The sequence below is a fragment of the Eptatretus burgeri genome, chromosome 5 (genome assembly GCF_056783735.1).
Source record: "Eptatretus burgeri isolate ZD-2024b chromosome 5, Ebu_testis_v1, whole genome shotgun sequence".
In the NCBI taxonomy this organism is placed as follows: domain Eukaryota; kingdom Metazoa; phylum Chordata; class Myxini; order Myxiniformes; family Myxinidae; genus Eptatretus; species Eptatretus burgeri.
In genome coordinates this window covers 49,448,152-49,462,550 of record NC_140965.1, presented here as the reverse complement: position 1 = coordinate 49,462,550, position 14,399 = coordinate 49,448,152, and the positions used below count along the sequence as shown (strand labels likewise).

Genomic DNA, 14,399 nt, shown 5'->3' with positions numbered 1-14,399 from the left:
GCAGGGTGCCAGACTGTGTCAAAAGCACGTGATATGTCAAGGGATACGGCTCGGATTTCCTGTCTAGCATTGAGGACCTCCATCCATTGATGGGAGAGCAGAAGCAGCATATCCAGGGTAGAGTGACCTGGTCTGAAACCAAATTGATGATCGGAAATCAAGCCATTGGAGAAGAGGAAGGATTTGATGTCTGAAGCGATGATGGATTCCATCACCTTGCTGATGATTGGGAGAAGGCTGATTGGTCTGTAGTTGCAGGGATCTGTTTTTGCACCTTTTTTATGCAGGGCAGTGATGTTAGCAGATTTCCAAGCAGATGGCAGATGACCTTGGGCAAATGAGAGGGTGAATAGAACAGAGAGAGGGTGAGCAAGAGCAGAAGAGCAGGCTTTGAGGATACGTGGGCTGATGCCGTCTGGACCGGTTGCAGAATCTGACTCGAGGTTTGAAAGCAAGCTCTCCACCTTGTCAGGAGAAAAGGATACAGAGTCTAGGGACAGTTGGGTGCGACTGGGTAAAGTGGGTAGAGAGAGTGATGGGTTTAGGACACAAGATTTAGCTGCAAACACCGAGTTTAGACATTCAGCTTTATCACGTGTGGAATCCGCAGTGCGGCCATTTGAGGTAAGGGAGGGGATGGAGGGGGAACATACACCAGAAACAGGTTTGATTAAACGCCACCAGGATTTTGAGGAGGGAGAGAGGTTTGAGAGTTCAGACTTGAGATGAGAAAGAAGTTTTGGTTTTTCCCAAGAAAGATGGTTTTCCCAAGAAAGATCATGGCTGATATACAAGAGGATTGTTAAGAGGATAAGAGGACTTCAGCAGGATAATGATCCATGCTACAAGGCTAGGATTGCTAGGAATGGGTTCCACATGTCCATACAGCCACAACTGACGCTCACGGACGATGCAGGTAACAAATCTCATTTGAGTCTCTCTCTCAGCAACCGCTCGTTGGACACAAAGTCCGACCAGCGATAGCCAAGGATTCTCCGAAGAGACCTGGTACCAAAGGAATTGTCTCCGTCTCAGATCCTTGGTCAGAGTCCAAGTCTCGCATCCAAAGAGCAAGACTGGAAGCACCAAGGACCTGAAGACTCGGACTTTCGTCGTCCCGCACAGGTACCGGCAGTGCCACACCCCATGATCCAGTGAATCCATGACGCCCCAGGCCCGACCCAGACGTCTATTGACCTCTGACTCACAGCCAGCAGAGACAAGAATATCACTGCCAAGGTAAGTGAATCTCTCCACGACCTCAACATCCTCACCACAAACAGACACAGACAGGACAGCAGCATCCAAGATGTCATTGAAAGCCTGGATCTTTGTTTTGACCCAAGAAACCCATAATCTCAGCGGCTCCGACTCCTCATTCAGCACCTCGAGGGCCCACAAAAGGATATCTAAAGTCTCTGCAAAGATGACTGCATCATCTGCGAAATCAAGGTCAGAGATCTTGACATTCCCAAACGATGCACCGCAGCTTGATCTCTCTGACATCCTCCATAGAATCAAGTCCATAGAAGGGCTGAAAAGTGTGGGGGCCAGTACACACCCCTGATGAACTCCAGTAACAACTGGAAATAAGTCAGAGATGGTACCACCACATCTCACAGTCAAAGTCCTGACTTGAACCCAATTGAACATTTATGGCGAGACTTGAAGATTACAGTCCATCGACGATCCCCACAAAACGTGGCAGAACTAGAGAAATTTTCATGTGAAGAATGGACAAAGATTTCACCAATGTCACTGTGCAAAGCTGGTAGAGACCTTCCCAACAAAACTCGGGGCAGTCATTCATTGCTGCAAAAGGTGATTCCACCAAGTACTGGGGCAGAATACTTTTACGACCAGTGAATTTTGATTTGTACATGTTGTTTGCAGATATTCCTGACATGTAACCTCCTTCAACTATAACAGTGTTTAGTTTGATCTCTTCAGCTATGAACAAAAAAGTTAATTTGGAAAAATTGTTTCTACATAATTAGTAATTCATCTAAACGTGAAATTATTGGAAGGGGGTGAATACTTTTTGCAGGCCACTGTGGATAGATGATGCGATGCAGAGATACGATGGACTGAATGGTCTCCTCCTGGCTCCTGCGTCAAATTTCCTTGTGTATTTAATGGCCACAATTAATCGCACGTTCTTTTCGATTTGGCCGGCAGAAGCTTGGTCCAAGTATTTCACGAACCAGTTGGCCAGGCCTGCCGGTCGACTAAGGTTTGGGCAGGAGTTTGGAATTTGTTCAAAGTGCCGGCGATAATTCGCCGACTCTTCGTGAAGGACCCCGGGGGATCTTTAATGCTTTAAACTGATGCCAGCTCAAAGACGGGGAAACCCGATTAACGTCCATCATCCGAAGGACGGCACACACATTGAACGAAACGACAGGACAGAACACAATCACCCAGGCAAGACAGCTTCGCAGGTGAGTGTCTGACATGTCTTGTTAATGAAAGTGGTTAACAAAACTAAAAATAATAATCTATCTATAATTCGAGAAATCTCTGTCTGTCTGTCTGTCTGTCTGTCTGTCTGTCTGTCTGTCTGCGACCGCTGCTTCTCGACAACCCGTGGTCCGATCTAATTGAAACTTGCCAGGTTTGCTGGAGCCCTGTGGATGTGCCTTTTCAAGGTTTGATATTAATCGGACAAGTGGTTCCCAAGTTATGGCCATTTATTTACCAAACGAATGACAGGACACGGTGCTATGACATCACAATTGACGCTGGGGACCCGAGTATGTGCCTTTTCAAGGTTTGATATTAATCGGACAAGTGGTTCCCAAGTTATGGCCATTTATTTACCAAACGAATGACAGGACACAGTGCTATGACGTCACAATTGACGCTGGGGACCTGTGGATGTGCCTTTTCAAGGTTTGATATTAATCGGACAAGTGGTTCCCAAGTTATGGCCATTTATTTACCAAACCAATGACAGGACACAGTGCCATGACGTCACAATTGACGTCACAATTCTTCGATTGTTTTTTTGCACGTACGGCAACGACCTCGTAAATAAAAATTGGGTAAGACGCCACAAGGTAGGTGGCAATGCCTTAACCGTATATGTATTGTAAAGGCCCTGGAGCCTCTTCCGTCCTTGTCAAGGGGAGTGCTAACCTTCTCTCCTTTCATACAACACAATAAACTGCTCGTCATGTTCGCTTATATAGTAGATATCGGGTAACCACATTTACGAGATGGTGACAATTATTTCTTATTAAAGCTATGTGAAGAATAATCCGCCTTTAATACATTGAGACAAAATTAAACAACCTGAAATAGATGATTTATTCATGAGTTGCTGTGTTTGATATGTATTTTTATCCTCATGTCGCTTTGTGGAAACAAACATTTGAAACTCACGTGACTCGGTTGTCCAATCGGTCGCGCCAACGTTTAAAAAAATGTATTTGTACTTCCTTCGCGTTGCTGATCCTTCAGAGAAGAGTGATGTTCAACTAAGCATTCGGTACGAATGAAAGCGATATTTTTTTTGTCGACACAAATAATCCAATTAAACGACGATGCCGAACTGAACCGGAAGTATAATGCCGCAGGATGAAATCAGCTGTCACAAAGTTCGGACAGCTGGTTGGTATGTCTGCAAGATAATTTTTTTCCCCGTTTTAATCCGCTGTCAACTGTGATTTATAAGATCGGGTTGGATTGTTAGTTTTCCCATTTGAATCCTTTGGTTATATCACCGAAGTCAAATCACTTAAAAGCACAAAAACATATTCATTATAAGATAAATTGTATTTCTGAAGCACCTTTTGCCCATGGAAGCAGCATGTACCATATTTCGTCTTTGGTACGGTATAAGTCAGCTGGGATTCGAACCAACGGCCTCCTCCAAAATGAGCGTGGACGCCCGAAACATTAACTGACCGAGTCTGGTTGTGTATAAACCAAGAAAAAGCAATTGTTTTTTCAGTTTCTTTCATAAACAGCTGAAAAAGAAGAACCAAATCATAAAATGACCAAAATGTTTGAAAATTATTGACCCCCTCAAACTTCTAAGTACAAAAAAGTGAATAATACCCTTAGGCGGTGTATACGTCAGCCACTACTAGTGGGTTGCTAACGTTTTGCAACGCAAAATTATACACGAAGGTAATGCCTGATTAAATATAATATTTACATGTTTCCGCGTCGAATAAATGGATTTAATACTAAACTTGTGACTTAATGTGAGGACGAAGGAATTGTGAAAAGAAATAATCACGATCCGTCCCCCTGCGGCCTTGATCCAGATTGGCCGACTCAGTGGACTTGAGCGTTGCGAAAATGTCCTCAAAGAAGAAGAAACACTTTCTGGGGATGCCCGCTCCGTTGGGCTACGTCCCTGGTTTGGGCAGAGGGTAAGGCGAGGTCGGACCTGGAAACATTGTTTAAACAACCATTATTGTACTTGTATTTGTTTCTAGGATAGTTAGGCCTACACCTGATTTTGTGTTTATATTGTTTTCTGTTTTTGAAACAACAATTGCATGTTCCATCACCATGAGGAAACATCATTGTTTTATATGTGTAACAAGCTCAAATGAGCTAAGATCCTCGTCCTCTTAATGATGACGTCATAAAAACGAACATGACGTCATTGTGATGTTTCAGGTTTGCCATAAATTATCTGTGCTAATGCCCGGCTTGATTCCCGCAAACAAAATTCAAACAGCTTGCCTAGTTTCTGAGATAATGGTATAGGCGATTTCCATTAGCGGCGATATTATGACGTCAACTTTATTTCTCGGAAGAATTTCCAAAACCGGAGATGGTTACTGCCTGCGCGTGAGCTTTCTGCATATACATGGCAAAAAACAAAAACAAAAAAAAATGTCAAAAATAGAAATGACGTCATACAAAAATTGATATGACGTCATAGTGATGTATCATATGTACGGTAATTCATCTCTGATAATGCCCTGTTCGATTCCCACAAACAGAATTCAAAAAGCTTGCCTAGTTTCGGAGATAATTTTTAGGCGATTTCCATTAGCGGAGATATTTTGACGTCATAACTTTTTTTCTCGGAGGAATTTTCAAAATCGGAGATGGTTACTGTCTGCGCAGGGTATTTTTACATATATATGCCAAGTTTCAGGAAGTTTCGATGAAAACTGTAGGCTGTGAAACAAAAAAGTCCACAAGAAGAAGATGAAGGACAACAACGTAAGTAAGACTTCGAGATCCTCCATGAGGATCTGAAAAGTCCACAAGAAGAAGATGAAGAACAACAACGTGAGTAAGACTTAAGATCCTCCACGAGGATCTAAAAAAGTCCACAAGATGAAGAACAACAACGTGAGTAATACTTAGAGATCCTCCACGAGGATCTAAAAATCAACAATTAACTTTCTGAGGGTTGTCTTGCAATTTGCAGCTATTTATATTTATACGATTGAATTAACACCAGGTGGGTTGACTCGCCTGATCATCCTTCTGAGGTCAATAAAATGAGTATCGGCTTACTGGTAACAGGGGCACTGCATCAGCAGCACAGCCAAGTTTCCAGAAAATGATGCAACCAAGTAGCCACTATCTACATAAGAATAAATAAATAAATCCCCCCCTCCCCCAAACCAAGTTTCATTTTTGCAATAGGGAGGAATGGTGGTCTGATCGTGGAAGATCTGATCAATAGGGAGGATGTGATTCATCTTGTTATGGAATGTGTGCCACAAATTAATTTACCATCTAAACTGGATTGTTGAATGTCTGCTTTTGTATATCCGTAGAGCGACGGGCTTTACAACACGTTCGGACATTGGGCCGGCACGTGATGCCAACGACCCGGTGGATGACAGACATGCTCCACCTGGCAAACGGACTGTCGGTGATCAAATGAAGAAGAACCAGCAAGAAAACGATGATGAAGAAGATCTTAATGATTCGAACTATGATGAGGTGCGTTTGATTGGCGAACATTTCCATCCAGCAAAAGTATTTTGCAAGACCTGCATTTCTATGAGTTGTTACCCCACGTGTGCAAAGCGAAAAGCAAATGGTTCACTTTGTCCGTCTGTCTGTCTGTCCATCCACAAACCTTGGTTTATGATCGAGGAACAACTTTATTTCCATTGAATGTTATATTTTTAACACAAGTTGAAACGTGAATCAGAAAACGAACCTGTAGTTTGGCAGTACCATGGCTCTGAATTTGGCCCGATCGCACATGCACAGAGAGCATCGAGATACATTTTTTTTCCTGACTCCCTATCTGGCCATCAAACAAAATTGAAAATCATTCCAAACACTAAACTTACTCTTTCTAGGGATGTCATTAAGGACACAAAGAACTAATGTAATGTGTAAAAAACGGTGCGTCCAAAGACTTGGACAGATGCAACAGTTGTCGGGACAGGTAAATGTAAAACCTACCCGTCCCATAAACAGGCTGTAAAATATGCTAAAGTTGAACCCTGCACTACAGGTTAAATAATAATAATAATCACACTATTATTATTCGTGTGTGGCACTCGGTAGAGTGCATACCTTCGCCATGCAATGCCTGATCCATGAGAACATATCTCACCCAATACATTTTTGAAATATCGTGCTGTATATCGTTTTTGGTCCTATCAATGGTGAAGAATCACTTTAAAATTACGTAACTATCATATCCAGATTCGGATTCAGATCTTCACCAAAATCGAATCTATTCGTCTTTGCGACACACCCAACACGTCCACCAAGTTTCATCCAAATCCGTCCACAACTTTTTGAAATATGCTATATATCGTTTTTTAGCCATATCTCTTAATGGTGAAGAATCACTTTAATAATTCTAGTCGTCGGATCCCGATCTTCACCAAAATCTAATCAGTTCATCTTTGTCACACACCGAACCTGTCCACAAAATTTAATCCGGATCCATTAACAACTTTTTGAGATATCTTGTGGGTCATTTCGTGTGAAATCAGCCAAAAAAATGAAATTCTGTGATGACCCCCTCAGATTTTCCTGAAAAAATTCTCAAAGCTACCTTAACATATATGAGGAAGGTTTGACGAGTTATAGCTCAAAATTCAAAGTAGTGTCCGAGATATGGCCCTACAAACACCCTCGGGGTGTTTCAATCCTGGCAGTCGCAAGTTGCAGATTTGTATCTGAAGCATTTTTGGAGGGCTCTAAATTCCAGTGTTTTATAAACAGAGTTGTGAAAATTCACACAAATGGTGTCTATTAGTGAGGCTTTCAGAATCTGACATAAAAAATGTTCTACTTAAAATACTTTTGAAGATGAGTACTCTCAAAAGTAATGATTTGTAACATGCAGTCAAAAAAATTTGAGTTTTCAAATTGCTGCCAACACTCAGTTTATTCATCATGAAGAATTTTTGTTGCCTGATTTACATAATCTAGTGACTGGATCATTTACACAAGAAAACTGAAACCTTTTGGAGCAAAATATTGGGTGCTATAGGTGTCTGAACTTTGCTCCAGACTCAACGACACTGAAATTTACCCCAGTTTTACCCCAAGTGTTCACCATGTTGACAGTTACACAGCTCTTTTAAATTTTTGTCACTTAAAGACATACATAGGCAAACTGTGGTAGAAAATTCAAGAGTTGTTCTCAATCCCTTCTATTTTTAAACGATTTTTAAAAAGGCCTACTATTTAAAAAAAACCATGTTCGATGAAAGATGTAGAATAAAAGCAATAGGTGTGCTTTTGAAGTGGAAGCCATGCCAAACATTCATAAGTTGGCACCACAATGATCAAATTGTTGTGTTTTTTTGGTCAGAACAAGTATGTGGTTACTTTAATTTGGCTCACATTTTTTTAAAAGGATATTTTAGTTTAAGGCCGCCGCCAATCTCAACTACAAATTAAGACACATGATGTGATCATAATAATCACCATTATAAATATTCATTTGCATATCTAATTGTTTATATACTTAGCGTACATTGTACGAAAGTCGACATCCATTTGTAAATGTAGGTAAAATATCTGATTCAACTTTTTTTTTTTCATAATTTCATATCAAATTGTTTGGACAAATGTACTTGGATCCGTTGTACAAAGTGAACAGTGATTAGTTTTATAATTGCCAGGATGTAATAAAATGTAACAATGAGCATTGGCAGTTACTACAGGGCTGTGTATTAGGTTAAAGCCTAAATAAGATAGAGTTGTGCTTCATGCCTAACTTTGGAAATGATTTTGGTACACTTCTTTAAGCTTTACTAAACTGATTTATATTTTGTTAGATTCCACTTAAGTCATACTTCCTTACAATATCTTTATTTTTTTCTATATGTTTGTTAGTAAAAAATTATTTTTAAAAAAGTAGCTTTTGGGACTGCAGAATCATTAGAAATTGATGCATTTTAAAAAAAATTTCGTTTAAAAATAGAAGGGATTGAGAACAACTCTTGAATTTTCTCCCACAGTTTGCTGATGTATGTGTCTTTAAGTGACAAAAATTTAAAAGAGCTGTGTAACTGTCAACATGGTGAACACTTGGTGTAAAACTGGGGTAAATTTCAGTGTCGTTGAGTCTGGAGCAAAGTTCAGACACCTATAGCACCCAAGATTTTGCTCCAAAAGGTTTCAGTTTTCTTGTGTAAATGATCCAGTCACGAGATTATGTAAGTCAGGCAACAAACTTCTTCATGATGAATAAACTGAGTGTTGGCAGCAATTTGAAAACTCAAATTTTTTTGACTGCATGTTACAAATCCCTACTTTTGAGAGTACTTATCTTAAAGTTTATTTTAAGTAGAACATTTTTTATGTCAGATTCTGAAAGCCTCACTAATAGGCACCCTTTGTGTGAATTTTTAGAACTGTTTTGAAAACTCTGAAATTTAGAGCCCTCCAAAAATGCTTCAGATACAAATCTGCAACTCACGACTGCCAGAATTGAAACACCCCAAGGGTGTTTGTAGGGCCATATCTCAGACACTACTTGGAATTTTGAGCTATAATTTGGCAAACCTTCCTCATATATGTTAAGGTAGCTTTAATAATTTTTTTCAGAAAAATCTGAGGGGGTCACCGCAACCCCCGGCTGAAATGACACGGAATGAGCCCTGTACTCAGACCAACAAACAGACAGAAATGGGGTGAATGGCCTCCTTCACCTTCAGTGGCGGGGGGAATAAGATAAAAGATGGCTTCATGAAAGTTTCTCACTTTCCTTTTCTCATCGATTTCCTGTAAAGCGGCGTGTTCTTGTTTTTATACATACTGTTGCGGTTTTCGCGCCCGCCGGCGTGCTGACGGCCACGTAACTCGAATCGCGGCACGTCGCCCACCGGACGGACAATCCAGTCGTGACCCTCTCGGACTAACGCCGGGAACCAGTCACGGGTGGACCTTTCGGTCTCACCGCGATGGAGCCAATCAGCCCCCGCGTGGGATAGGGTTGCTCGCCAAATTCGACCTACCTAAGTACCCACGCGGAGGGTAGACCGGGCGATCGCACCTCGCCGCAGGTCGACTTCGGACACGGGCCACTTAAGCGACCCGTTCCGTACTATCGGGATAACCGAGCGGTGTTATCGTCGACCTCGACGGTTCGATTAATTATCGGGCGTATTCATCCCACTACCAACCCTTTACGTGAAGCAAGATGAGGATTCAATGGGAGAAATGACGAAGCGAAGCGGGAAACAGTTCAACACAAAAGCACATTTATTCGCGGCACACGGGAAGCACACATATTCAATTCCACCAAAAGCACACAGAAAAAACACAATTCCATTTACACAAAAAGCAAATATAAAAGCGAAGACAATGCAGAGCTAATACCGACTACCGAGCACACGGCAACACTTATACAATTCTACTTCACAGACGGCGCCGACAACACATACCCAAAACCAAGGAAAGAATACCCTCAAGGATGAGGCGGGCCTGAGGCCGAGACCGGGTCGCGCCTACCCGTCTGGTGATGAGACGCGGAGCGGCGATGGCGCCTCACTCCGCGGGCCTCGCGGACAGTGTCTGGCAGGGGGTGGGAAAGGGGCCCCCTTGGTCGCACTATCTCAGCGCGGGGGGAAACAGGAGGGGGTTGCTGATGCTCGGGGTATAGGGGATCTTTATTATCCCTGGTGTGCGTCTCCACCTCGGCCAGGTCGCGCTGTCGGCCTCCCTCGGGCGTGCAGCTCCCGGCACCGACGCGAGCACCCCCTCGTCTGCCTTCGCCGCTGCCGCCTCTCCACAGCTCGTCCCCTCCGTTCCGACTCCGGACTCTCCGACTCTGGACTCTTCTTTGGACTCTCCTCTTTTCTTTGGACTCTCCTACTCTCCACTCTTCTTTGGACTCTCCTCCTGACTGACGAACACGGTCCTTTTATCCCCCCGTAGCTTCGCCTTTGACCCCCTCCCTTTGACCTTTCACCTCGCTCCCCATTGGCCCGAGAAAAAGTGGGCGTGAAGGCTTTTTGATCCACAAATTTGCATATATCGATCGTCCTGGAGGCGGGGCCAATTCGCCCCTCGCTTACCGATTGGACGGCAAAAAGTGGGCGTGTGTCGTTTTTGATCCGTTTTTGAAGCACAAAATCCGTGATTTTGTACACGCTGTTCGACGCGCGCTCTGCACGAGTCCAACACCGGTACCCACAGCGGGGCAAGAACGGTGGCGATGCAACGGCTGCGAGGTGTGACGTGAAGGTCGTGGCGGTTGTGGTGAAGCGGTGTTGTGGTTGGTGGTTGATGTTGTGGTTGTGGTGGTAATCATGGCGGTTGGTCCAAAATAAAGATAGCAAAAGAAAAACGGCTATCCTGAAGAGTCGCAGCTCGCATAAATGACATGTATTCCCACTAGACAACGGGTTTGGGCCTAACTACACATATACTTGCCGAGATACCTCACCTAAGGGACCTGAATGGTGGTTTGCGAATTTGGTAACCACAACAATACATTGCCAATCACCCTTGCATTGTGCTCATGTTACATTTTGATGTTCCAGTTTAATGGATACGCAGGAAGCCTTTTTTCCAGTGGTCCTTATGAGAAGGATGATGAGGAAGCTGATGCCATCTACAATGCTGTGGATAAGCGTCTTGATGAGCGGCGCAAGGATCGACGGTACTGCACAGAGCTTGTTGAATTTATTACAAATTTTGCACAAGCAATGGTATTTAAGTATTTTTTGTTTTGTTTTGGAGCTGTTATTGATTCAAGCTTCTTTTGTCGTGTTGGTGAATAAATGAACACTTGTAATCTTAACACCAGGGAGCAAAGAGAAAGGGAGGAAATAGAAAAGTACCGCATGGAACGACCCAAAATCCAACAGCAGTTCTCTGATCTCAAGGTAAGCGTTTTTCTTGATTGGAAACTTTGCAGCCAGTCGCATTCAAATAATGTTTTTTGTTTTTTTTGAGGGTTTTTTTTAATGCTCTTGGCCTGACCCTGAGTACCCCCTGCTCATATGCAAAATTTGGTGGAGATTGGTTCAAGGGGTGTGAAATTGTATAGACATCAAAGAAAAGTCTTCACACTGACACACACTCACAAACACACACCTTGCTCTTTATGTATTTATTTAATGTCTATTTGGTATGCAGCGTAAGCTGGTAGAAGTTTCTGAGGAAGAGTGGTTAAACATCCCGGAGGTCGGTGATGCCCGTAACAAGCGGCAGCGGAATCCACGACATGAGAAGCTCACTCCAATTCCGGACAGCTTCCTGGCTAAGCACATGCACGGCTCCAGTGACCAGCATAACTCAGTTGACCCACGGCAGTTGGTGTGCTCTCATTTTATTTTGTTTCGTTTACAATTTTCACCTTACGATACTGCCGTCAATGTCTTGTCCTCAGCATGAAATGTCCATCTCTATCTTAAAAATGCAATAATATCATTTCTGAAACCCCTTCCTTGCCTTTCTGCATGCCTGCTACAACACCCCTCCCCCATTTCTTTCCTTCTATCCCATCCCATCATGTTTGGAACCCTGATTCAAATCCCATTTATATGTCCATTGCCTACTAATGTCCTTGCAAGTCGTGTAAAAGTACACTGATGTTGACTACATTTTTTTTCTTGTCCTGCATGTACTTTATGTACAGGTTCCACTATGAGCCTTTGATAAATGTCAAAAAAAAAACAAATTATTGAAATAACTATAACAAAGTTGTCCTTTTCTGTTCCGACCATTCTCCTGGTAGAAATATGGTGCTGGACTGACTACGCCTTACCCTCGCACTGGGCTGAACACACCTTTCCCTGGAGGCATGACCCCAGGCTTAATGACTCCTGGATCCGGAGAGTTAGACATGCGAAAGATCGGACAGGCCAGAAATACACTTATGGACATGAGACTTAGTCAGGTATGCATGCTGTGTAATAGTTGTCAGCAGCTGTTACTGCCAACGTTGTAATAGCAACAATGATAACATGGCTATTGTGAGTCTCTCATAGTATATGACTTTCTTGGAGACAGTGTCTATCTGCGTTTAACTTGTTGAAACGCTGTTCCATCCATAGGTCTCTGACTCTGTGAGCGGACAGACAGTTGTAGACCCAAAGGGCTACCTCACGGATCTGAATTCGATGATTCCAACTTACGGTGGGGACATCAAGTATGTTTGCCCACCGAGGGACGAGAATGGTTCAGCGAATGTTAAAAGTAAAACAAAAAAAATCCTCCATATCATTGTCACGCAAATGTAGTCTGCAAACCTTCATTCCCACAGTGACATCAAGAAGGCCCGATTGTTGCTGAAATCTGTGCGTGAGACAAACCCACACCACCCACCGGCATGGATCGCTTCGGCCCGGTTGGAGGAGGTGACGGGAAAGCTTCAGGTTGCACGCAACCTCATCATGAAAGCAACAGAGATGTGTCCCAAGGTAAGCAGACCTTCACAGTCATAGTTTATTTGGTTTCACTAACTCTTAAAATCATTGAAGGTTCACTCTTTTGGTTTTTTCTCGATTTGAATTTTTTTTTTAGCAAAGAAACAAAAATCAAACTAGGGCAAAAGTCTATGGCGTGCCATCACAAATCCCCACGCTTCCCACCAAAAGCAAAGTTGAAAGATGGCAAAAAGTTCCACCAGGAATGACCCAACATGAATTTTTGAGTTAATTCCCCCTCCCCCCCCCCCAGCCCTTAGGGCTTGGATCAGGGGTCAAATCCCAAAAAATCGTTACATATTTCATGCATCCCCCTAATATTGATTGCATATACAGTTTCATTTTAAAATGTGTCCATAAATGTATTTTTTGGTATTTCACCTTTTAACCCCACTCCAGGGGGTGGGGCCTAAAATAATACTGCTCTCATACCTTCTTGCCATGTGGTGATCATAACTCCCCAAGTTTGAATCTCTGCACAACCGTTTAAGGCCCGGTCACACCTTGACGTTTTAGCCAGCGATGGCAACGTATTAAAATGTATGTAAAACGCTGGCTTACGTTGAACTTTTGATGTTTTTTTTAAAGATTCGGACGTATTCATAGCGACTTGGTCTTATGTATAACGCATTGGTAACTACACAGAACGTTTCGTTGTGTTATAGATAACTTATACCAACGAATGCTGAACCTGTTGTCGGCCTACACAACCGATGCCCAACGATAGTCTAACTCAGGCATAGCGCGTTGCACGCATCGCCGACGATGTCGTGGCGTAGCCTATTAAAAGGCTGACGCACAACGATTCAAATCATAACTGCCGTAGAAATGGAAGGGTCAAAATCGCGGTCACACCTTGGCGATCTTGCCAGCGTATGCCGACGTAACAAAAAGTGTGTCTAAAACGTTGGGGCACGTCGAATACGGTATGGGTAAGTTTGGTATACGTCAGTAGAACGCTAAATACGCTATCATAAGTCTTAGTAAGTAGAGTACGTCAAGAAATTTTGAACATGTTCAAAATTTTACGACGTACTCGGCGTATGACACACGTTCCGCATGCGATGGGGGATAAGTTTTACACACGATATGTGGACGCTTACACACGTCCACAAAGGCTACTCATAAGTCGAAACACGTCGCGGTAATGTCTTTTTTACGCGAAACTTATTTATAACTTATGTTTGACGTGCTTTGAACCAATTCTTTACGTAGTCCCAACACACATCGACGTATGTAGACGTATTCCAATGACGTCTTCCGGTCGACAAATAAATGAATGTGTTTCTAGGTTACAACTGCCATATAAAGACGTGTTCCCAGCGGTTTTGGGAATTGGTATATAAAAATGGTGTTCATAAAAGGGGAACCCAACAGTGTTTTCGAGTCCTTTTTGAGTCGATGTCCATGTCAGCAGTAACAGTATCAGTATCAGTATTACTATTAGTATTAGTATTAGTAGTAGTTTGTTCATGTTGGCAGTAGCAGGTGGGTGTGAGGGGGAGGGTGTGGGTTATGATTGATCGTCCTTGCGTCCGCGTGTCCACGGGTAGGTTCATA

General features: G+C 42.9%; 1 protein-coding gene and 1 non-coding gene across 3 annotated transcripts in view; one reads left to right on the top strand and one right to left on the bottom strand.

The window, feature by feature from the left end:
- Positions 1 to 3,033: 3,033 nt before the first annotated feature.
- Positions 3,034 to 3,160, bottom strand: LOC147026399 (U6atac minor spliceosomal RNA). Its single transcript, XR_015058796.1, has one exon. It is a non-coding gene; the product is annotated as a U6atac minor spliceosomal RNA (small nuclear RNA).
- Positions 3,161 to 4,078: 918 nt separating this feature from the next.
- Positions 4,079 to 14,399, top strand: part of PRPF6 (pre-mRNA processing factor 6) — a 50,055-nt gene continuing 39,734 nt past the window's right edge. Inside the window, exons 1-9 of one of the 2 annotated variants that reach the window (XM_085881804.1) lie at positions 4,079 to 4,134; positions 4,275 to 4,382; positions 5,757 to 5,925; positions 10,950 to 11,068; positions 11,216 to 11,294; positions 11,548 to 11,727; positions 12,149 to 12,310; positions 12,468 to 12,562; positions 12,677 to 12,833. In XM_085881804.1, the coding sequence (XP_085737930.1) occupies positions 4,309 to 4,382; positions 5,757 to 5,925; positions 10,950 to 11,068; positions 11,216 to 11,294; positions 11,548 to 11,727; positions 12,149 to 12,310; positions 12,468 to 12,562; positions 12,677 to 12,833 (1,035 nt within the window). In that variant the 5' untranslated portion in view covers positions 4,079 to 4,134; positions 4,275 to 4,308. Of the gene's footprint in view, positions 4,135 to 4,196; positions 4,383 to 5,756; positions 5,926 to 10,949; positions 11,069 to 11,215; positions 11,295 to 11,547; positions 11,728 to 12,148; positions 12,311 to 12,467; positions 12,563 to 12,676; positions 12,834 to 14,399 lie in introns of those variants that run through there. The other variant, XM_085881803.1, reaches the window with a different exon arrangement.